Here is a 25,365-nt window from a genome sequence, read left to right on the forward strand (position 1 = left end):
ACCCCAGTCCTTGTAACCCAGCGGTTCTCAACCTGTGGGTCCCCAGATGTTGTTGGACTACAACTCCCATCATCCCTGAGGTCTGGCCTTGCTAGCTAGGGGTGATGGGAGTTGTAGTTCAACAACATCTGGGGACCCACATGTTTGAGAAAGGCTGTCAGAGCACCTGGCAGGCTACCCGTTGTCTCGGGAGAGCTGGTGTGCATTGGTATGTATTGACATAAGGCCAGCCCTGCAGAATGAGACCAGAGACCTATGTAGCCCACTAGGGCCAAACAGATGTGTCTGGGAAGCCCACAAGCAGGACATGAGGGCATTGGCTGTCTCCCGCAGTTATTCCCCTGGAACTGGTGGTTTAAAGGCATACTTGAAGTCTCGTAATTCAGTAGTTGCATCCTGGCACAGAGACACCTCCAAGGGAAACTCCACCACGAAACGACTGAATTACAATATCCAAAGTTCAGTTCTATTCATTTGGGTCTGAACATAGACAAAGGCTTCCTGTTTCCCGTACAGGTGTTAATTTGCTTAGCGCTGCTAAGGCGATTTGGTTAGCGCCAGCTACTGGTGCCACGAAGGGTCATTTCATCTACCTTTGGAGGTAATGGAATTTATTTATTTATTTATTTCGAAGCACTTATAAGCCGCTTAATAGGTTTTAAATCCCTAAGCGCCGTACAATATAAAAACAGACAATATTGGGGGGGGTGCAGCTTAAAGCCAATAAAACAGCAGCATAAAAGCATAGAAAAATGTGCATTTTTTTGGTACGCATTGCCTGCCCAGAGAACCACATGGCAAAATTCAGAGAACAGTGAATTTTGAAGGACGGTTGTGTTTCAGTTTGCACGTTTCCCCAGAAATTGTGTGCAATATCCTTAAGTGGATACCTCGTGCAGCTGCTCGCACGGGTCGCACACTGCCCTGTCAACCATGTGGCGCCACAGCAGACTCCGAGATAGCAGCAGAATGTCTGCTTTATTGAACAGGTGATAAACAGGACTAGCTCAGAGGACAGCTTAAGAAGAGCTTCCTTGGTTTGGGGCCCAGAACACAGACACACAGACACACACCACACAAACATAAATCTTCCTCACCAAGCCGTGAGAAGAGCAATGGCTGCCATTATTCTCCTTTTTAACCCCTTATATAACCACATACCACCGTTCAAAATAGGAAAGACTTTAAATGCAGACTGAACTGAATTTGCTGTTTTTGCTTTCTGCGAAGAACTTAGGTGTGAGATTATGCCTTCCATATCAAGGTGAAGCTCTATTTTTTCCAGAAAGCAGTTTGTTTATCTAGATCAGGGGTCAGCAACCTTTTTCAGCTGTGGGCTGGTCCACCGTCCCTCAAAACATGTGGTGGGCCAGACTATATTTTAGAAAAAGGGGGGGGGGTGAACGAATTCCTATGCCCCACAAATAACCTAGAGATGCATTTTAAATAAAAGCACACATTCTGCACATGTAAAAACACCAGGCAGGCCTCACAAATAACCCAGAGATGTATTTTAAATAAAAGGACACATTCTACTTATGTAATAACATGCTGATTCCCAGACCGTCTGTGGGCTGGATTTAGAAGGCGATTGGGCCACATCCAGACGTCGGGCCTTAGGTTGCCTACCCCGATCTAGATCAGCCTGCATTGAGAAGCAATCATTTAATAATAATAATAATAATAATAATAATAATAATAATAATAATAATAATTTATTATTTATACCCCACCCATCTGGCTGGGCTTCCCCAGCCACTCTGGGCGGCTTCCAAAAAAATATAAAAATACTGTAATACATCAAACATTAAAAGCTTCCCTAAACAGGGCTGCCTTCAGATGTCTGGTAGTTGTTGTTCTCTTTGACATCTGGTGGAAGGGCGTTCCACAGGGAGGGTGCCACTACCGAGAAGGCCCTTATGGGGCATGTTATGTACTGAGTTGAATAGGATCCAAAATGCAGCAGTCTGATTGGTCCTAGAACAATAGGATTCAGAATGCAGCAGTCTGATTGGTCCTAGAACAATGCAGCAGTATGATTGGTCCGCAGGAGCCATCCAATCCAGCTCCAGGTGGAAGTGAATCCGCAACCTGATTGGCCTACAGGAGAATCCCGGAATTAGCCAATCACGTGCAGCCCATTGTGTAAATAATGTATATAAAGCAGATATTGTGGGGGAACTTCCATTCCTCCTCACCACTATGAGCTGAATAAAGAGCATGAAATCCACTCTCGACTCCGAGTATATTTCAGGGCAAGATAAAAGGGATTTAAAAACTCTGCTGCCTCCTTTGGATTAAATGTGCTTGTGGTTGTTGTTTTCCTCCATGCACACACAGAGACATCAAGAGATGATCCTTTGCCTGAGCATTGCTTCACCGAATGACTGAGCCAACCTGGCAGCAGTGGCAGCCAGAAGTGGTGTGATGCCTCACACATGACTGCCGGCTGCAATCATGCCCCCACGCACTTGCTCAACATCGGATGGACATCGGCTTTAAAACATGATGCCTCCCCGTAATCTAAAGCAAAATCCACCCACAGAGAACCAGATTGCACAGCAGTTCCTCGTCTGCAATTACCCATCCTCAACTTTTCTACCTGTGGAGCAACCAAGTGGGAAGTCGTGGGAGGGGAGAAAAACTGGACCAAGCTCTCCTTTTCAAATCTAAAGTTGGGAAACCCAGAGGCCTACTCAATGCGGTCAGACTGCAACACCCATCAGCTCCAGCTAGCAAAGTGTTCAGGCATGACAGGAGCTGGAACCAACACAGGTTCCCTTCCCTACTTTAGAAAGTTTTTTGTTTTTTTTTGTTTTTTTGGCATCTCAGCGTTAGCCCTGCTCTCTACAATATGGGGATAATACTACTGGTGTAGCTTGCTATCTCCAACTCCTCGAAAGGTTCCATCAACGGTGTCTCTGAAAAGTTTTGCACATCGCTTGGGAAGACAGGCGAACTAATGCCAGTGTACTAGAAGAAAAGATCACCAGTGTTGAAGCAATGATTCTTCAACAACAACTTTGTTGGACTGGTCATGTTGTGTGGATGCCTGATTATCGTCTTCCAAAGCAACTACTCTACTCTGAACTTAAAAACGGAAAGCGTAATGCTGGTGGTCAACAAAAGAGGTTTAAAGACTGCCTCAAGGCAAATCTGAAAAAAATATAGTATAAACACTGACAACTGGGAAACACTGGCCTGCAAGCGCTTCAATTGGAGAACAGCCTTTACCAAAGGTGCCATGGACTTTGTTGTTGTTGTTTAGTCGTTTAGTCGTGTCCGACTCTTCGTGACCCCATGGACCAGAGCACGCCAGGCACCTCTGTCCTCCACTACCTCCCGCAGTTTGGTCAAACTCATGCTGGTAACCTCGAAAACACTATCCAACCATCTTGTCCTCTGTCGCCCCCTTCTCCTTGTGCCCTCCATCTTTCCCAGCATCAGTGTCTTCTCCAGGGAGTCTTCTCTTCTCATGAGGTGGCCAAAGTACTGGAGCCTCAGCTTCATGATCTGTCCTTCCAGTGAGCACTCAGGGCTGATTTCCTTAAGAATGGATGCGTTTGATCTTCTTGCAGTCCATGGGACTCTCAAGAGTCTCCTCTAGCACCATAATTCAAAAGCATCAATTCTTCGGCGATCAGCCTTCTTTATGGTCCAGCTCTCACTTCCATACATCACTACTGGGAAAACCATGGCTTTAACTATACGGACCTTTGTTGGCAAGGTGACGTCTCTACTTCTCAAGATGCTGTCTAGGCCTGTCATTGCCCTGCTCCCAAGAAGCAGGCGTCTTTTAATTTCGTGGCTGCTGTCACCATCTGCAGTGATCATGGAGCCCAAGAAAGTAAAATCTCTCACTGCCTCCATTTCTTCCCCTTCTATTTGCCAGGAGGTGATGGGGCCATGGACTTTGAAGATGGTCAAACTCAAAACGAAAGGGAGAAACGTACTAAGAGGAAGGCACGCTTGGCAAACCCTCACTGTGGAAGGATATGTGGATCCAGAACTGGCCTCCACAGTCACTTAAGGACTCAATGTTAGTAGTACATGGGCAGACGAGTCTAAAAAGCCCGGGACCCAAATTTTCATGGCCCTCGAGCAGCAATAATGGCTCATTTACCAGAAGTACAGTGGTACCTCGGGTTACATACGCTTCAGGTTACATACGCTTCAGGTTATAGACTCCGCTAACCCAGAAATAGTACCTCGGGTTAAGAACTTTGCTTCAGGATGAGAACAGAAATCGTGCTCCGGCGGCGCAGATGTTGACAAGCTGGAACGTGTGCAGAGGAGGGCAACCAAGATGGTCAAGGGTCTGGAAACCAAACCTTATGAGGAACAGTTGAAAGAGCTGGGTATGTTTGGTCTACAAAAGAGGAGTCTGAGAGGAGATATGACAGCCATCTTCAAATATCTCAAAGGCTGTCACATGGAAGAGGGAACAAGCTTGTTTTCTCCTGCTCAGGAGGGTAATACCTTGAGGCAATGGCTTCAAGTTGCAAGAAAGGAGATTCCGACTAAACATTCGGAAGAACTTTCTGACAGTAAGAGCTGTTCAGCAGTGGAACAGATGCCCAGGAGAGGTGGTGAACTCTCCTTCCTTGGAGGTTTTTAAGCAGAGGTTGGATGGCCATCTGTCATGGATGCTTTAGCTGAGATTCCTGTATTGCAGGGGGTTGGACTAGATTACCCGTGGGGTCCCTTTCAACTCTATGATTCAATCCCACAAATACGATGAGCCCAGACAACAGGTGAATCGTCCAGAGATGGACACCACCACTGAGGCTCCCATTCGCCTCCAAAACACAGAGGCATCCAAGGACCTCTGAAGATCTTAAGCAGGCATCCACAACCTTCGGCCCTCCAGATGTTTTGGACTACAATTCCCACCATCTGGTCCTGACCACTGGTCCTGTTAGCTAGGGATCATGGGAGTTGTAGGCCAAAACATCTGGAGGGCCGAAGGTTGCGGGTGCCTGATCTTAAGGAAGATTCAAGCAGGCGGTCCTTTTGATATCTGTCCCCACTTCACATGTGGTCAGAAGAAATTGGTTGGATGACTCAACTGACTTCCAGCTTGTGTCCATTTTGCCTGCCCTCATTTGCAAGCCTGTTCTGTCCTGCTTCTGCAGGCTTTTCTTCCTTTCACAACTGCACAAATATTTTGCATTTAAGTTGCATGCGTTCTTGTATGCACCTTCCCCTAGGTTTGTGGGCCAGCTAGGTGGCTTCTCTCCTAGCAATGGAGGAGATTTTGTTTGGTCTGTGTATATTAAAGACAACTGGCCAAATTCCCAATTTCCTGGACAATGAGGTGGTACATACACATTCATTTTTTTTTTTGTCCATTTACTTCTCCATCAAACAGCCTCAGTCCAGTATACCTGAAGGAGCATCTCCACCCCCATAATTCTGCCCGGACACTGAGGTCCAGCACCGAGGGCCTTCCAGCAGTTCCCTCACTGCGAGAAGCCAAGTTACAGGGAACCAGGCAGAGGGCCTTCTTGGTAGTGGCACCCTCCCTGTGGAACGCCCTCCCACCAGATGTCAAAGAGAAAAACAACTACCAGACTTTTAGAAGACATCTGAAGGCAGCCCTGTTTAGGGAAGCTTTTAATGTTTGATGTATTACAGTATTTTAATATTTTTCTGGAAGCCGCCCAGAGTGGCTGGGGAAGCCCAGCCAGATGGGCGGGGTATAAATAATAAATTATTATTATTATTATTATTATTATTATTATTATTATTATTATTATTATCATTCTTCCATAATGGAACCAAATGCTGTTTATGCACTGACCAGACCCAGACCCGATTTAGCTTCCCCAAAGTGAGGGCCTCATTTGCCTCTAGTCTAGACCATAACCCTGGGACTTAAAGGAAGAGAAAGACAAGTATTTGTTATGAAACCAGATTTATTAAACCTTTTTGTACAGGAATTCTCCAACATCATCATGTCGATTTTCAAATATGTACATTATTTACAAACATCCAACATAGTGTTATTAGCACGGTACCTACCAATATATACAGATTCATAGGCAAGTTTGTGGATATTTTTTTTCTTTTTTAAAAAAACAACAACAACTGTATCACAGATACAAATATATTAAAGCAATCACAAGAGCTTTAGTGCAATCAAGGTCAAAAATTAAAGTTTCACCTCTAATTCTCTTGATTCTATCAAGTTAGTATTGCCAGCCATTAATTCACATTTAAATGCTCTTTTGACACCTCGGGTTTTAGGACACTCACACACACCTCTACAGTCATTAAGAAAACACAAAACCGATCAGAAGATGGCAAGACATTATGTGGGAAGGTTGATAGCAGATGAGGTATAAACAGATCACAAGAGCACAGTGGCTCCACCCTTTTGACAAAGCTAAGCCTTAAGAAATAGTAGGATTCTTAAGCAACGTCCACATTTGGTACTTTGAATTCTGGGCTAAACAGGTATATCCAACCAGCTTTTCCCCACGCAGAATTCTGGGAACTGTAGTCCCATGAGACTAGCAATCTCAAGACAGCCCCAGCAGAAATACATTTCCCAGAGTTCCTTGAAAGGCAAAGATAGTTTGCTGGTAGCATATTCCTGCTGCTGATGAATACATCAGTTTCAGATATGGGATAAAGGTGTTTTTGAAACAAAACTTGGTTGGCGGGTGTTTACACACACACACCCTTGCAAGCAAGTCAACAAGAGATGTTAATCCACAGAGCTGTCTGCTAGCCTGTTGACCCACACATTTTTCCACAGGGCACACCAACCGCCTCTGAGAAAGGAGAACCAACCGTCTCCCAAATGAACAAAAGTTTCCCTCTCTAGTTCTCTGGGTGATTTCCAGCTCACCCCGGGGCAAGTACCTATTTGCACAAACCGGAGCAGTCGCCTTTGTCAGGAGGAAGTTCATTACCGCATCCAGGAAGCAAATGCTTATTCAAGTGTATTCATTATTCCACAAGAACTGGAGATACAAAAAACAACCACCACCAGTTAACCTCCAGTGGTACATGAACATTTAATAAGGGGAAGAGATTTCCAGAGGGAGATTACTCTTGATCAGCCTGATGGGAAGGTGAGGACATTGTTTAGAAGCTTACCGAAATGAGGATTTGTTTTTGTTTTCCTTCTTGTGCAAAAGAGTGGTGCAAGGCATCAGAGAGCAGAGCCCACACACTGCCAACACAAACGTTGCTTCGGTATATGTAATAAGATCGGGCTTCTATTTGCCTCTCAGGTTCAGGTTGGGACACTCTGGGCTGGTGTTTTGGCATTCAGATAGATATACTGGGCTACTTTTGGAGCGACACCTTCACACAGGAGCGCCAGGCAAGTTCCTTAGGATCATTTGCCTCAGAAACCCAAAATGTCATGTTTTATAGCAAGGATGAGGAAGACCTGTGTCCCTTCAGATAGCTGATGGACTCCCAACTCCCACCATCCCAGGCCGGCATAGTCAATGGCCAGGAATGATGGGAATTCTAGTCCAACTGGAGGAGAACCACAGGTTTTCTCTCACCGCTGGTTTAAAGAGCTCAGAGACGTGCAACACCAAGGCCGGAAGTAAGCTTTAAATCTGCACCCACCAAGGACCAATTCTAGCACTTAACAGAGGACACATTCATCAACCAAGTCAAGGAGGTTGCTGCATCTGACCCAGCAATGTCTCCTCCAACTGCTAGCAGTTCTTCAGAGGCCCGGGAATAAATACCTCCGGACCCGTGGGGTGGGGCTGTGTTCTTGCTGGACTACAACTCCCATCATGCTTGACCACTGGCTGATGGGAGGGCAGAATATGAAGTTCCCCTTATGCTACACAGGTACGCTTTTCACTGGAGATGCCAGGGAGCTGTTTTGAGAACGCAAACCACAATTCCTCCTTTTCTTGTCTTACGCAATGAGGCAATGCGGTCGGTTAGTTCAATGTCGGACCAGAAAGTTCCTGATCAGATGGGAAGATCAAGTCCCACTAAACCTTGGGCAGGTCCCTACCTCCACCTGTTTGCCTTCAGCATCCCCATCTGCGAAATGGGCACAGCGGTGCTCTGCCTTCCAAGATTATAAGGCTATGTACGCAGGTGCCAGCAGCAGTATTGCATCACCTAAGGGTCACAAACACATGCACCCCATTTTATGGCTAAGACACATCTGGCAGAGGGTTTTTTGGGGGGTGTGGGGCTAGCTGGCCAATTCAGGTTTTCCGTAACCCTTCGTAAGCCTTTACCCTCTGTAAAGGCTTACACACCTCCTTAGAACAGGCATGGCAGAGGAGGAGGAATAGGGCCAAAGGGAGAGAATGTCAAAAGGAAACCTCACCTATAAGGAAGAAATCTGAGAACTGCTCCCCTTAAGGAAGAGTCCTCAAGTCTGCTAAAGAATTGGCTCCAAGGGAAATCGGATGTGGAAGCATTTGGAGACAGAAAGACAAGACTTGCTACCTGCACCGTCACACAAGAGACAGGGGACTCCAAGGTTGTAGGGGCTTTTGTGGCAGTTCAGGAGGCACCAACAGTCCTGATCTCATCAATCAAACAGACATTCCTGGTTTAGGCTGATAATGGGTTAGGAACGGGGTGGTCTGACGTTCAAGCCAATGGCAGAAATCCTCATTGTTTTAAGAGCCCCCGTATTCCAAAGCAAAACAATTCCGGTGCAAAGGCACCCAACCCCCTGTGCCTGTAGACACAAGTCCACCCCAAACCATTAAAGTCCCAAGAATTCAGAGAGGAGCCCAATTCATCCCACAAGACGCATGGCCAACTTCTACAGCTGCCTGATTTATCCACACCTTGGCTAGCACAAAGCCGTTACAGCTCTGTCGAAAAGCCAACGAGCTACAATTTAGTTGAGGTTTAGATTTTGAAGTGGGGGGGAGGGCGAATTTGACAAACCAAGTAATTCCAGGTTAATCGCCTCCTGGAGGGCTGAAAAGAGTCAAATGGGTTTCAAGCCGCAAACTTTGAAATGCAGCTAAGAAAAGGAACTGGAAACTGGAGGCAGAAGGGGGTGATTCTCACATGTCAGGAGACGCAAGCTCAAAACCAGTTAGATAATCTTAGCTATAAAAATAGACAATCCAGTTGATTTTTTTTTGCACCATGACTATCACAAGCCCCCCGCCTAGCACTTCAAGAACTGTGCCTGTATTTTCTCTTACATCACCAGTGGGGAGATTCTGTAATCTAAGCCAGCCCAGAGCCCTGTCACTTTGATGGATGAGAGACAGAGCAATCCAGTTGGCCCTTCTGTAGTTACTACAACAATATAGCCTTGCCTGCAGAACAAGACTGTGTGGATCTGAACATGGAACCAAGAAGCTACAAGGTGTTTTGCTTTTTCTTAAAAAACCAGCCAACAAAGATTGCAAACCTCAGACTGCTTATTCCAGACAGCCCTGTGTGTAAAATTCCCCACTGAAGTTCAGAGGAAACTTTCAAAGTCACAGCCTAGAAGTCCCAGGCCGAAACGCATTTTGCAAAGGTCCATTTGCTCCAGAGTAAGTCCCACAGGGATCCAAATGGGAATTCGTGAAGCAGGCGAAGGTGATGTCAATCTCCTACTTGCAAGGGTACTACTGTCCTGACCGCAGCTCAATTTTTGGGAAGGACAACAGAAAACGAAGACAGAGGCTAGAAATTAAAGACTGCAGGAGAGTGTGAGAGGCTTCTTGTCCCCCGAGGCAAAAACCCAGAGCTAGCAAAAGAAGGCGCTAATGTCGTCGTCCTCGCTGGATTTCTCCGGAACAACCTGATCGGAGGCTCTCATGTCCTGGTTGGCGTAACCAGATTCCAAAACAGAGTCAAACCAAGGATGGAGCAAGATTTCTGGAGCTGTGAGTCTCTCAGAGGGCTCCCTCCTGAGTAGGCTTCGGATAAGGCAACGGGCTTTGGGAGAGACGTGGTCCGGAATGCAGAACTGTCCGCGCCGGATTTTAGAAAAGAGGGCAGTAGGGTCCGAGTCATGGAAGGGGTAACGTCCCACGAGGAGGGTGTATAGCATGACTCCTAAGCTCCAGACGTCAGCCGACTTGCCAGAATAAGTCCCCATCGTGTTAAGGATCTCTGGGCTGACGTAGGCTGGGCAGCCGTGCTTGTCCGACAAGGCATCGTCCTCCCCTTTGATGATGTGTGTGTCCTCCAAGCTTTCGAGCCGGAGCTGCGTCCTGGAGAAGAGGAAAGAGATTGAGGCATCAGTTACCAAGCAAGGCCAGGAACTGGCACAGAGGAGGAAAGTTGACCGGGGGGTGGGGAAAATGGTATCATTGCATGCAGGAGCTCCTAGTTTCAATCCCAGAGATGTCCCGGTAGGGCTGGGACAGTCTGCTGTCTGAAACCCTGGACAGCTGCTTCCAGTCAGTATAGACAATACTGAAGGGACTTTTTATCATATGTGGTGGGAATGTAGAGAAGTTAAAAAATTTTGGGAAATGATATATAATGAATTGGAAAAAAAAATGTTTAAAATGACATTTGTAAAAGAAACCAGAAGCATTTTTGTTAGGGATTGTAGGACAAGACCTGCCAAGAAAAACAAAGAATTTATTTATGTACGCTACAACAGCGGCAAGAGTCTTGTTAGCACAAGGATGGAAGAACGAGGAAATCCCGACAAAAGAACAGTGGCAAGAAAAACTGATAAGCTAATGCAGAGTTGGCTAAACTGACATACAAACTGCGGGACAAGGACAACTGTGACTTTAAGGAAGAATGGGAACTTTTTACAAATTATCTAAAAAGACAACAAAATGAACTGGACTCCTTGGCAGGTTTTGAATAAACACACACAAATTTATTGGTTGATAACATGATAGATAGATAGACAAGCCAAGGATATGTATAACTTTATAACATGCAGAGAATACTATGTGCAGAGAAATCAGAGAGAGGGGCTGAGGGAAGTTTTTGGTGGGGGGGAAGGAGGGATGGAAGGGGGGGAGGGGGGAAATAATGTATGTGATTATATGGTTTGATAATTTGTTATGCTGAAATTGCCTAATAAAAAGATTTTTTTTAAAAAGACAATACTGAGCTAGATGGACCAATAAGACAGTTTCCCTAGTCGCTTTTCCACACGAGGGAGAGCAAAATGGGTCACAAGAGTAGGACAGAAACACAAGGAAGGCACGCCAACACGTAATTCCAACAAAGGGTCCAGCAATGGTGGTGGACTCCTTCATTGTATGTTTTTAAGCAGAGGTTGGCTATGAGAGGCTTCAACTGAGATTCCTGCATTGCTCTACGCTTCTCTCAACCTATCAGATCTCAAAATACATGAACCAGAGTCAGGGATGATAACATAACCAAGAGCCAGTTCCTCAAGAATGGCAAGTGTAGGGAATTGGCAAACAGTTTCGTCACATCCTGGAGATAAGAACCGCCCCCTTCCCAAATGACAGCGACTATGTTGTATCCTGGGACACGGGTGGTGCTGTGGGTTAAACCACAGAGCCTAGGACTTGCCGATCAGAAGGTCGACGGTTCGAATCCCCACAACAGGGTGAGCTCCCGTTGCTCGGTCCCTGCTCCTGCCAACCTAGCAGTTCGAAAGCACATCAAAGTGCAAGTAGATAAATAGGTATCGCTACAGCGGGAAGGTAAATGGCGTTTCTGTGCGCTGCTCTGTTTTGCCAGAAGCGGCTTAGTCATGCTGGCCACATGACCCGGAAGCTGTACGCCGGCTCTCTCGGCCAATAAAGCGAGATGAGCGCCGCAACCCCAGAGTCAACCACAACTGGACCTAATGGTCAGGGGTCCCTTTACCTTTATGTTGTATCCACGACCTGTACCAAAAATGGAAGACTTGCTCAAAACTTTTGGATTAAGGATCTAATTCTGTGTGTTCAGAATTAAGTCCTACGGAACTCAGTGAGGGTTACTCTCAGGGTAAGTGAGCTTAGGTTTGCAGCCTCCACCGATCAGAAACCATTACACACAAACCGCTGAGGAAAGGTTTCTGCATGTCGTGCTCATCATAGGTTGACTGTAGCATCAAGAAGTGACTCAAGCTATGATGAATGGGATGCCTCAGATCACAGACCACAGCCAGAACTTTCATGATCACCCACCAAATGAAAATACAAAGGCAAGGCTTTTTGACTGAGACAAGTCACACGCTCCGGGAGAGGAGAGATTATTTATGCACGTGAAGGAATGAGCCGGACGGGAATATAGTTCCTGATGTCAACACCATGAGACAACTGAGCCACTCAGGACCACTTCAATGGTGCAGGGCAATTTCCCTGGGCAAATAATATATCAGAGAAACGCACCGCGAAGACACTCACAGACATCACTCTGTGACTGCCACACCTACCGATGCCAGCACTCAAGTGACACAGCTCGGTAGGTGAAGCACAAGACTCGTGCTCTCGGGGTTGTGGGTTTGAGCAAAATGTTCCTGCATTCCAGGGGATTGGACCAGACGCCCCACGTGGCCCCTTCTGAATCTCCAATTCTACAAGAACATTATTCGATTGCTCCGGCCTTGAGGATTTCAGTGCGACGATGCCAAATTCACAGGGCAGAGAACCTGGGCTGAAGCCAGCCGAGCCCCGGTGACGTCAAGCCTTAACTGGCTGGTGGATCGCAGCCAAAACCCACATCCCTTTTGTTCCTGATATAGTCACAACACTTTGGGCTCAGATACGCATTGCCACCACACACATAAACACACATACAAACGGGCCTTGCAGGGTATATACCCTGCTTTTAAGCAAACCCCCCATTTCCCAGAGCTTTTCACCATTTAAGTTGCCGTTTTTTATGTTAAGTTGGTTAGATATTCTCTGGCTCCTGCAGGGCTCCCTGCTCAGTAAGCCTTCCTTACAGTTTTGTTGGCCTGTAAAATGCATTGATTTGCTCGCTGTCCTCAGGGTGACCTTCCTGTCCTCTAATGCGAAAGATTCCTCTCCCCTCCCTCCCCAACTCCACCGGATGGTTTTCTAAGCGGAAAATATGACTCAACCTACCCTCGCCTGCCCTCCCACTGCCTGACAGGGCATCCAAACTCTGCACCTGTGCTTGCCAGGCTAATTGCTTAACCCTCTGATTACCAAACAGGGAAGCACATGATACGCTCCCTGCGCAACGCTTCGGTTTCCAAATTCGCAGCACTGGATGCAAGCTGCTATTTTGGCTAGCGGTTGTTGGGGGGGGGGGTTGCTTTTATCTACAGGACAACTTGTCCTTTCTGCCGCAAAACTATAAATCTGCAAGCAGGGAGGGCAGAGAATTATTTGGCTACAAGGCTCCAGGCTCGATTTTTGCTCACCAGGGCGATGGTTCGTACATGCATGCCCCCCCGGCTCTTATGTGTTATTCAGTAGCTGATGACTTGGGAGCAGAATGCGTGATCCAGTTTCGCTTTTTGTGGGGGGTGGGGTGGGCTAGGGGGCACACTGGGTGAAAATGCAGGCTCGGTTTGTGGCGCTTTGATCATTCCGGCCACCCCATAATGCCCACGCTCAGCACTTCCATGAATAAGAAGATCAGAGTGGGTTTTTTTTAAAAAAAAGAAAGAAAATCCATAGTCTGCTCTGCAATTGATTGGCACGCAGGGCACACAATTTGAACTCGCTTCCTGGGGCGGAAGCCAAGCCCTCCAATAGATTACTAAGTCCTTTCGACTCCTCCAAAAAAAATTACACTCACTACTCATCTTTTTTTAAAAAAGCAGAAAACAAATTTTTGTTGTTGCACCTGCCTATCCCTCCATGCCCATTAACATTTTTAAAGTACAGTGGTACCTCGGGTTAAGTACTTAATTCGTTCCAGAGGTCCGTACTTAACCTGAAACTGTTCTTAACCTGAAGCACCACTTTAGCTAATGGGGCCTCCTGCTGCGCCACCGGAGCACAATTTCTGTTCTCATCCTGAAGCAAAGTTCTTAACCTGAAGCACTATTTCTGGATTAGCGGAGTATGTAACCTGAAGCGTATGTAACCCGAGGTACCACTGTAAAAAGTAAACCGGATAGCATTAATAAATAATAATAATAATAATAATAATAATAATAATAATAATAATACTCTGGGTGGCTTCCAACAGGTATAAAAACTTAAACAATTATCTCTCAAAGTTCCTCACTCTGCAATTTCACGCTAATTTAAACTAGATTGCATGCAGAAGCCCCCAGATTCAATTCCCAGGATCTCCAGTTAGCATGCCGGGGGGGGGGGGGAGGGGGCACGACACCCTGCCTGAAATCCTGGACAGCTGCTGCCAGTCAGTGTAGACAGTACTGAGTATAAGTCAGCTTCCTACTTTCCTAGATTTACTGTGGTGTTTATTGTGGGGCGGCTGTACGAAATCAGAACTTAGGAAATGCAACCGCCACCTCTTTCGTACAGTGGCTGGAAGCCTCCAAAATGGCTAGAAGCTCGCTTCCCTGCGTCTCAAGCCTCCTTTAGATGGCATTGCACACGGGAAATACGTGATATTCTGCACCAAGAAAGCAATGTGGGCAAATTGAATGCAAAAAGGAGCCTTGCAAACAAGCTGCCCTTCAGGAACTGCTCTTATTCCTTATTCCTGTCCAGGAGCAGATTCTCCCACCTGTTTGGAGGTTACTGTGTGGGGTGCCTTGAAGCAGATCAGAGAATCCAGGGGTTATATGTTTGAAACGATTGGAGAAACAAAACCTGCGGGAGCTTAACAGCCACCTTTACGAAGGAGAAACCATCAGAATGATGCACAGTCATAAACATCACCCAACGCAGGCTGCAATTTGCACACTCCCTAAGATCCAACAGCTGACTATGGCATCACTTCAAAGTAATGCGTGGATTGCAGCCCTCAAGTGTGAAACTGTTTCTGCTGATGTCAAAAGCAGAACTCCCACAGAGTTCAAATGGGCTGGAGTTTCACACCTATTCCGGGCTGCCCACATAACACCCAACTGCAGGTTATCTTCAAAGAGTTTTGCAAAAGCTGCCAACACTTTAGCAGCAGCAGCAGCAGCAGCATCCTCTTCTCCTCATTTTCAGTTGTATGCATATATATTTATAACACACAGAGAGAGACAGATGAGGCTCCAATGCTTCTTGCACCACCTTTAAACAGTCGACCCCTTCCCATGGCCTGTATATACACAGTGAAAACTGCATCAATCCTGTGGACAACAGTACGCCAGGTCTGCAAAAAGAAGCAGAGCAAAGCAACCAGGTATGGATTGCAAGGCTGAGCACCGTTTGTGAATCAAGAGCTGGTTTCTAGAAGATGTGCTCTCTCTCCAGCGGTAGAAATTTGCCAGCCGCATTTTGCACCTGGCTATCGGCCACTCACCGCCAAGCGAAGGCACCCAACGTCTCCTCCGTCTGGAAGTGCGTGTCTGGGGATCCTTGGATCCTGACCGTTTTTCGCACGCTAACGACACATCCTGCAGATACCTATCCCTTCTAATTTTATCTGCACAATCAGAATGAATTTTAGGAGCTGCAAAGTCATGTTGAAAAATACAACTCTTGAGCAGCCTGGCCACAAAATGGCAACTGGGCATTGTGTTTTGGCAACTGTAACCCTGGTTTAAGTAGCTATTTGGCGCCTAGCTTATATATCGGAGTTTCTATGAAGATGATGGACTTTTCGGAGCTAGCCGACCTCACCGGAAGAGTCCGCGACCAGAAAGAATGGAGGAAATTCAAAGACTATTTAGTTAAATATGCTAAGATAATTTAAATAGAAATACTTGCAAACACCAGATAGGCTCAGGATTTAAATATGTGATGTTATAGAATAACATGTTTACATTTAATATGAAAAGAAAAAAAGACGTTAATTGATTCAAGTAAATTTTATGAGAAATTTGTTTTGGAAAACTGTTACAATGATATATGTTGAAACTCAGCCAGGGGGATTTGAGGAAGTCACGTAACAATGTTATTAAGAGTGGAATAATTACAGTTAGGATTTATGTTTATAAATTTTGGAAAATCAATACATTTTTTGAAATATATATATATATATATATATATATATATATATATATATATGCAGGTTTTGGTGTCCTCGGGTGTCTTCCCGTGTAAAAGTTGGGGTGTCTAGGCGACGTTTCGACGAGGTCTCACTCGTCATCTTCAGGCTGGTGTTTTCGGCTTCTTGTTTCTGGAACAGAGCAGGATCTCAGTGTTTGTGTTCCTATAAATACTGTTGAAGGTGTGGTGTATCTATACACCACACCTTCAACAGTATTTATAGGAACACAAACACTGAGATCCTGCTCTGTTCCAGTAACAAGAAGCCGAAAACACCAGCCTGAAGATGACGAGTGAGACCTCGTCGAAACGTCGCCTAGACACCCCAACTTTTACACGGGAAGACACCCGAGGACACCAAAACCTGCATTCCTGTACCCGTGAAAATCTACGAAAGCATATATATATATATATATATATATATATATATAGAGAGAGAGAGAGAGAGAGAGAGAGAGAGAGAGAGAGAGAGAGAGATTCTAATACTGGCTCTCCCCCACCAACCCCATACAAATCCCTCCCTGAGCATATGTACAGCTATGGGTAACTGGACAATCATGGGACTGAAAGCAATCTCAGCCGTGTCTCTGCTTCCAGTAGCTTGTGTCACGTGACAGCTGCAATAACACAAACCCTGGCCAACCCTGGATAGTTAACTACATGCCTGTTCAAATGCAATGGAAATCCATGCTCTAGGGAAAGGAGGGTGGGGGGAGGAATCTGTGTTGGACTGCGGACACAGGAGTTGCACGTTGCTGAGGCTCACCCCCCAACCATTGTCCTGAGAGTGCCAGCGTTGTGTCAGCGTCAGACCCATGGGATCTGACTGCATAGCTTGACTCCTGAATATCAGTAATGCCTTGAACAATTCATCGCAAGTACACACTGTGCCAACTGCAACCCATTGCTCTCGCTTCACCACCCCCAGCCAACACAATTCTCATTCACGGTCCGTGCCCAAATGTAAACCATTTGAATATGCAATACTTAAGAATGACACCAAGGTGTAATTTGCTGCCGTCCTGCCAGACACCTAGCCCTGTAATCTCAACGAGACCTGGAGTAACACATGACCCAGCGCAACCCACAAACCAGATGAGCCAGTCTCCGCGCACCTGAACCAATGACCCACCTCAACGAAATCAAGACAAAGCTTTTCGGATTCTACACGGTTTAAGTCCAGCTGAGTTCAGGGGAGCTCTCGGTTAGAGGTCGAACTTGAGAAAGCACCCTCTCAGTCCTGATCAGTATTCCTTTGCTTGCAAAGGAAGCAGCTTAGGAGCAACTTCACAGACGGAAACCTCCCTACAAAGGGGTGCCACAAGGTACTGCATCGTCCACAAACACCACGCAAGATTTAATTTCATCGCAGGCATGCAGATTGGGAAATCAGAATTTGGCAAAGAAATCCCCGACTTCGGTACGTGCCATCTGCACATATGATGGAATGTATGTTTTCACCCACACCTAAATAAAATTGTCGGAAGCTTGCCGGTCCCCATCTAAAGCTGGAAGACTCAACGCACTACTCTGGCAGATGGATAGCTCAGCTGGTTAGAGCATGGTGCTGATGACGTCAAGGTTGCAAGTTCGATCCCCCCCATGAGATACTTGCCTATTCCTGCATTGCAGGCAGCGGTTAGATCAGGCATGGCCAAACTTGGTCCTCCAGATGTTTTGGGACTACAACTCCCACCATCCCTAGCTAACAGGACCAGTGGTCAGGGATGATGAGAATTGTAGTCCCAAAACATCTGGAGGGCCAAGTTTGGCCATGACTGGACTAGATGATCCCTCCCAACTCTACAATTCCACAATTTCCCTGGACGGCGGGATGTAGCACAAATAACAAATTCATTGAGTTACGATAAAGAACAGCCCCCAAGAGGCCAAGATCCAAAGAACAACTCAGTTAGCCCACTGCACCCGCCCCGGATTCAGGAACTGTGTGGGGCGTCAATTTGCTTTAGCTGCTGAGCGTAGAATCAAAATCCAACTAGAAGAAGAAGAGGAGGAGTTTGGATTTGATATCCTGCTTTATCGCTACCCGAAGGAGTCTCAAAGCGGCTAACATTCTCCTTTCCCTTCCTCCCCCACAACAAACACTCTGTGAGGTGAGTGGGGCTGAGAGACTTCAAGAAGTGTGACTGGCCCAAGGTCACTCAGCAGCTGCATGTGGAGGAGCGGAGACGCGAACCCGGTTCCCCAGATTACGAGACTACCGCTCTTAACCACTACACCACACTGGCTCTCAAACTAGGCAGGCATACAGTAAAATAATACTCTGGATCCTTGCCAGAAACAAGACAGATGTTTATATAACATAACTAATGTGGTGCAAAGGCAAAGAAGGTGCGCTTTGAACCAGGAAGTCCAAAGTTCAGATCTCTTGACTGTCATATACATAAACCAACTGGCTTGGGTACGCTCCCGTTTTTATTTTGGGTATAAAACTACAGGGTTGTTGCACAGATTAATGTGATAGTGACACTTGCAGCAGCCAATGGGGTGGCCTCTGTATGTTTCCGGGAAACAACTGCAATCACCACGGATCATCAGCCTCCCCGGCTGGGGCAGATGGAAGCGGGGATTGAAAAAACACCTGATGTTTCTTATTATAAAGGAAGCACTCTAAGATATTCTGCAGACAAAAATGTATAGCGAAAAAGAGGACATGATGGTGGAACCTACACACATATAAAAAACCGCCGTGAAAACGCTTTATTTGAAAACGTTTTAAAAAATACATCCAATTCTGCATAGCTCAGTTTCACCATCTAGTGTCACATTTGTATATTGCAGTTTGCAACGCCTTTAAAACGTTTTACTTGCAGTTGTGTAGCTGAGTCCTACGACGACTTGGCCCCCACCAAAACTACCTTCAGCTCAATAGACCAGTCAAACCTTCTATCCTAAAGAGGCTTCTATGCCGATACAGGTACGCAACTTGCAACCAGTGGGCCAAATCTGGCCTTGCAACCCCCAGCTACAGAGCAGAGGGGTGCGAATACAGGGAATGCAGGAATCTGGCATGCGTTTGACGAGTGAGGCATTTGATCCTCCTAGCTCAGTACTGACAAGCAACGGGTTTCCAAGCGAGGGACGCCCCTAGCTCCACCTTGAGACACTGGGACTTGAACCTGGGACCTTATGCATGCAAAGCAAATGTTCTAACACCAAGGAATGCCCCTTCCCCTGCAAAGCCCTGGGGGAAAGTCGTGGCTTTTTTGCCCTCCGCCCAAACTAGCCGAAGAAGGAGCTCTCCCCAGAGTGTACGGGGAATGTTAAGACAACCACGAACCCTTTGCTCACCTTTCTTCACTAGAAAACACAAACTTCCTGAGCTTGAGGTCCCCCAGCACAATGGCGGACTGGTGGCAGTGGGCAACCGCCGAGACGATCTGCTTGAAGAGCCTGGCCGCCTCCTGCTCTGGAAGACGCTTGCAGCTCCTGACGTAGGAATGCATGTCGCCAAAGTCCTTATCGAAGAAGACGTAGGCTTTCGTCTCCCCGAGAATCACTTCCACGATCCCGGTGATGTTTCTGTGCGACGGCAGCTGGATGTAAGGTCGGATCTTGTCCTGGTAGTGTTTGAGGGGGAAGACCTGGAAAAAGAGGGCCAAGGGGAGAGCTGTGGTTAGAGAACGGGGATTCGCCAAAGGGCTTTTCATACCGAGAAAATCTTAGCGGATGGACATAGCTTGAAACATCCACCACCTTCAAGCAGCAGTGGAGAACTTGCAGCCTTCCAGATGTTGTGGGACTACAGCTCCCATCCTCCTTGACTGTTGGCCATGGCTGATGGGAGTTGTAGTTCAGCAACCTCTGGAGGGCCAAAGGTTCCCTTCTCCCTGTTTTAAAGCATTAGAAATCAAAGAGGGAGCAGGTGGCATAAATTGCAGAGAAGGAGGAATGACGTGCTGTTTAAAAGGGGCAGAGAATGGGAAGTCGGGAGGGTGATTATTTAAAAAAAAAGAATTACACATTTTCTTAATGGTGTCTGTTGAGATAAATGGATTTCAATGAAATGCACAAGGGTTTGCGTGCTGATAAATTCGTGGACCATGGCATGCATATCAACAGCTACCAGCCAGAAGAACTGGAGAGCTTCCACTTGGGAGTGGCCGTATATCTGGAATTGTTACTGGAAAGAGGTGTGCCCAGCCAGAGACATCTGGTTGGCTGCTGATGGAATCGGAAGGCTGAACTCATCTAGACCAGGGTTTCCTAAACTTGGGTCCTCCTGCTGTTTTTGGACCACAGTTCCCATCATCCCTGACCACTGGTCCTGCTGGCTAGGGATGATGGGAGTTGTAGTCCAAAACCAGTTGGAAAGTCAAGTTTGGGGAAACCCACAAAGTAGTATCATCCCCAGACCCAAGGCATTTGCATAGCCACACCCCTTTCTGTCCCACGCCAGCTTGAAACGCCGGCCAATTCCTAGTTCTGCACAATTACTGAAGAGAAAGGAAACCCCATTTTCAGCACCAACACCAAGCCGGGCAAACTGCCAGAAACCTCCTGAAAGCAAAGCGCCCAAGTTACGTGTGTGAGCTCAGTTCCCGAGGCTTCTCTGCTAGCCCTGAAAAAGTACCTCTGGGTATGCAGTGGGAAAGAGAGAGAGAAAGGAGCTGGGAGAGGCATTTAAAACCCTCCACCCTCCAATCTGTCTGCGGTGATTCAGACAAAGGCGACGGCGACCGAGCTCCCATTTCGGAGCATGCCAAACTCTGAGCAAGGGAAGGAGAGGATTAAAAGCCTCTCTCATGCTTTATTCACAGACGTTTTGCAAGACTTTGGGCATGTTCTCCGGCTGACCTGCAAGGGCTCTGCTGGGTTACTCACATCCTAGGCCTGACTGGAAACTGTGACGTACACACAGAGTGTCATCATTCCAGTCCAGGCAACCCGGCAAGAGACTCCTCACCGTGGGAGCCCCATCGTCCTTTCCTCCCTTCCCAACTTAACTCCCTGTCCATGTCATTTCAGCTGTCTCCAGTTACTGCAAACGAGAAGTGTACGGAAAATTAACAGTCACCGAATTGCAGAGTTGGAAGGGGTCTCTGGGTCCATCTGGTCAAAGCCCCTGCAATGCAGGAATCTCAACTAAAGCATCCATCAGTGGCTATTGGCCCTTATTGCTCTAGTATCAGAGGTGTTCATGCCAGGCTGCATACAGATCATACATTTAAAGCACATTCTTTCCCTCAAATTCTTCTAGGTACTGAGGCTTAGCTTCCACTGAGCTACAATTCGTAGCAATCCTTAAACCGGTGAGTCCAGTCACAATCAGTCTATCAATGGCCTGGTTGAGCTATTCCAATGGAAAGAGATTCCTTGCTTGGGGGAGATCTGTGGGGCTGCTTGCAAAGCTCGATTAAAAGATCCTTGCAGCCCGACCTCCTGGGCGCTTTCACAAGCAGAAATAGGTCAGAACTGCTACGATAAAGTAAACCAAGGAGCAGCAAACTAAGCCGTGTCGCTACTAATTTGGCATGCAATATCCACTGAAACCTTGGGCACATTTTCTCTGTCCCCTGCCGCTTAACAAAGCCTAAATAGGGGTAATTCTCCCCATGTTAATTCCTGCCTCCTTCCCTCCCCCACTTCCGTCATCTGCCCTGTACTGAATCTTGTCCTTTCATATTTTCTAAAATCTGTCGAAGAGACCTGTGTAACTCAAAAGCTTGCCTCCCGGTTTGAAGATGAAATAAAACGCATCTCGCTTGTTCCAGGCTATGCAACTGTTAAGTGCTGCAATCATCCAGGGACTTGCTCCAGAACCATCTCATTTATTTTAATGGGTTTGCTGCAGAGCGAGCAAGTGCGGGAAGGTCGTCCAGATCTCCACAACTGCACCTCCTATGAGAGAGCCTGCAAACAGCAGGTGGCAGCAGTAAACCCCATCTCTCCAGCTACTGCCCTGCTCAAAGAGACTGGGGAACTATTCAAGGACAGGGTGAGTGTGCGCGTTTTATTTAAAGAGCTGAGGACACCTCATGGAAAACTTGGAAAGCTCTGCTAGTCTCAGCCAATTCCTGCTTGCGTACTATTCTGCAGGAGGGAAGCGGAAAACAGAGGAGGATGACGGAGGAGAAACTTAACCCTTTTTTGTCAAGTGTGGGGAATCTTTCCAGATGGCTTCCAACGCCCCCCCCCCAAAAAAAAACGACCGCGGAGAAATCCAGCCCTGGTCTCTGCACGGATCTTCACAAAAAGAACACAATCTAAGGTTGCAAAGTTCTGCCGGCTCAGTGCAGCCCCGACCTAATTCGTCTACAGTACATCATGTTTTGCAGATATTTGCCTGCTGGCACCATCATTACATAAATCCAGCGCCCACTACGATCCTATTTCCCTTCACAAGCCCATTCTTACACGCGTTTACTCGGAAAGAAGCCCAAACCACGCTCAATGGCACTGACTCGCGAGAAAGCGCGTCTAGGCATCCACATCCTTTCGGATCACGGGAATTCCAGGAACGTGTGGAGCCTAGGAGCTTGCCAGTGGGTCACCAATCCGTGTTGCTTCAAATTCTGCCCCCAACCTTCCACCCCGCGCACAAGAGTCCCGATCCACGCGCCACTTAAGCCCGAGGAGATTCTGGTTCAGAAGACCCGATTCGGCTCGCGTGTGAAAACACCGGGTTTTCAAGGCTGTTACGCACGCTTTCCTCAAGGTAGCCAAGTTCCACTGAAGTTTACTCAATGGAGCTTGCTTCCTTCCTTCCGAGCGCAATCGCCGACGGCGCGGCCGAGGCTGGCCGGTCCCCCCGCTTTCCAAGGCGCAGAGGGGGCTCCCCCCAGACACGAAGAAAGGCTCGGACGCCCGTCCGAAGCGTCCCCGGCGGCACTTACCTTGCAGCGCAGCTCCCGTCCGGTGTTGATGTCGAGCGCCCTGGAGACGTGATCCCGGTCGGGCAGGGGCAGCAAGAGGTAACCGGCGACCAGGCTGGGGCCCTGCGCGCTGCCGTTCCCTCCGGGGGTGCCCGCAACCGAGCCGCCACCTCCGGGGGCCGGAGAGACCGGCCCGCAGGGCGACCCGGGCGCGCTGAAGCAATCGTGGGGCGCCGCCGCCGCGCTGGAGCAGTCGACGGCGAGGCGAGCGCACTTGGCGGCGGGCGGCGCGTCCTCGGCGCCGTCGTGCAGCAGGAGCCGCTTGGCGGGCGCGCACCGGCAGCGAGGGCCTCCCGCGCCGGCTGCCGGCGGGTGCAGGAGCACGGCGGGGCTGCGGGGCTCGAGCTGGCGGCTCATGGAGCTGGCGGGCGGCGGCGATCCGAGCGCGGGGTGGCGCGCGAAGCCGGGAACAAGGCGGCCAAGGAAAGCGGCTCCGGCTGCTGCTGCTGCCCAATTAATTGTCCTTCTGCGGCTGATTCAGGCGACCTCCTCCGCTCCGAGGGAAGCAGCGCTCCCGGCCGAGGCTTGTGCAATGCCGTCCAGCAGCCTGGCGCGCATCCCCTCCTGCTCCCTCGACGGAGAGCGCCCGGCCCCAACTGCAGGCGCGCCCCTCCGCTCACCATCTGCCGGCAGCGCGGCCAAACTCCCGGGAGCTCATCAAAGTTCCCCGTGACGCAAGGGGAAGCGGGCGGGGCCTCGGGGAGCCCGGCCTCCCATTGGCGGCCTCGGCCCCATTCAGCACGGCTGCAGCCGCCGGAGCGAGTAAAAAAGGGAAGAGCCGAGCCATCTCCAGCCAGGCGAAGTGAAGAACCCGCGAGGAGAGAGGGAGCGCCTTTGTCACTCGCCTGGGGCGCACCGGGGCGCTTCAGAACGGCGCGGGGTGGAGGTCAGAAGCCTGGACTGGGAGATCGGGGTTCAAGTCCCCCCCGATCAAGCTAGGAAAAGTTGGAAGAAACGCTCAAAGGCAGCAGCCTTCCCCGACGTTGCATTCGGGCCCCGAGCGCGACTTGCAATGGGTGCGAGAAGCCGCCGGCTGCTCTGGAGGGGAAGTCTCGTCAGTCTCGTGTCGTCGTCCCACCACGGCCACCCATCCGCCCCCCCCCCCACGTTTCCCCAATCTTACAATTCAGTTCTCCACATTCAGCCATGAATAACAGAAAGGGAGAACTGCAAAGTTGGAAGGGAAGCCCGAAAACCATCTCCAGTCCAAACCCCTGCAATGCAGGAATACGCGCAGGGAATCGAACCTGCAACCTTGGCGTCATCAGCACCACACTCTTAACCAACTGAACTGTCCAGATGGACATTTGCACATCAGTTTTGGAATTCGTTTTATTAAAAAAAAAGCTCTTATGAAAACGCACCAGCATTTTAGTGCAAAATGTATCCATTTCTGCATGCGATTTTGCCCCATAGGCACATTACTTTTGCAAGCAATTTCCCCCTAATGTTTTTGCATGTCATTTTCACCTCTATATTGCAGCCCTATGCATCCTTGACCTAGCAATATTCATTTTCCTACAGATTCCCTGGTTGGAGCCTTTTGCATTGCAAAATCTGGAGAAATGCAAAATTTGCTGCAGTTTGGTTTTTGAGAATTCCCTCAGGTCAACAGCGTTCGTCCCATGTGACTTAAAACCGCAACCATTCCTTGCAAATAGTACAAACTGGATGCGCTGAAATGATTTGTTGATTTGGACTACATCTATAATCATTCTTCAGACAAACCACCAGCTGGAGAAAAGCAGCCAGGACCAAGATATATTGTCTAAGAGATGGTTCAGGCAGCCCCAGCCACCACAGGAAGAAGAACATGCTCAAATGTGCTATTATTTACACACACCTGCAATATCGAGCCTTGAATAGTAAGCAATTTGTAGGGCAGATCATCCGCTAAGTGGCAGATGCAATCAGTACCATCTGCTGATTCGAGAGGCAAATGTACTGCTTGAGGTCACCATCCGCAGAATCATATGTTCCAGGAATACAGGTACTTTTAGAGATCTCCAAAGAGATACGCAAACCGCAAGGCCAGTGGCCAGCTTGCCATGGGCTGCTTTCAGTGTATTTTAAGAAGCACATGCAATGCCTTGTGCTGGATGACTCATAGCATATCAGTCCCATTAATGCATCTGAACACTAAAAACAAGAACTGCATTTGTTCAAGGAGGATATCCTGGGGGTTCCATTTGCTGCTTCCCTACATGAGGACACCAGGGAAAGGTTCTGCAAATGCTTTCTCAGCCACTCGCCTTTTCTTTCAAAGTGCATCATCTCTGGGTCTTCCAGCCTCGTCATTCAGCAACTACATAGGCGGCTCAGTCGGTACAGCGTGGGACTCTTAATCTCAGTGTTGCGGGTTTGAGCCCTACGCAAAAAGGTCCCTGCGTTGCAGGGGGTTGGACTAGATGACCCTCAGGATCCCAACCAACTAGATTTCTGTGGTTCTAACGTGCATAGGGAATTTTTCAAATGTTTGGTGTTTTACTGTT

At 48.0% G+C, this 25,365-nt stretch overlaps 1 protein-coding gene across 1 annotated transcript; it reads right to left on the reverse strand.

The window, feature by feature from the left end:
* Positions 1-5,900: 5,900 nt before the first annotated feature.
* On the reverse strand, positions 5,901-23,522 carry TRIB1 (tribbles pseudokinase 1). Its single transcript, XM_028736163.2, has 3 exons — positions 22,835-23,522; positions 19,290-19,582; positions 5,901-10,169 (listed from the first exon to the last, which is right to left on the reverse strand). The coding sequence occupies exons 1-3, from the start codon at positions 23,228-23,230 to the stop codon at positions 9,701-9,703; spliced, it is 1,158 nt and encodes a 385-aa protein (XP_028591996.2). The 5' UTR covers positions 23,231-23,522; the 3' UTR covers positions 5,901-9,700.
* Between the last annotated feature and the right edge of the window lie 1,843 nt (positions 23,523-25,365).

The sequence above is a fragment of the Podarcis muralis genome, chromosome 8 (assembly GCF_964188315.1).
Source record: "Podarcis muralis chromosome 8, rPodMur119.hap1.1, whole genome shotgun sequence".
Taxonomy (NCBI): domain Eukaryota; kingdom Metazoa; phylum Chordata; class Lepidosauria; order Squamata; family Lacertidae; genus Podarcis; species Podarcis muralis.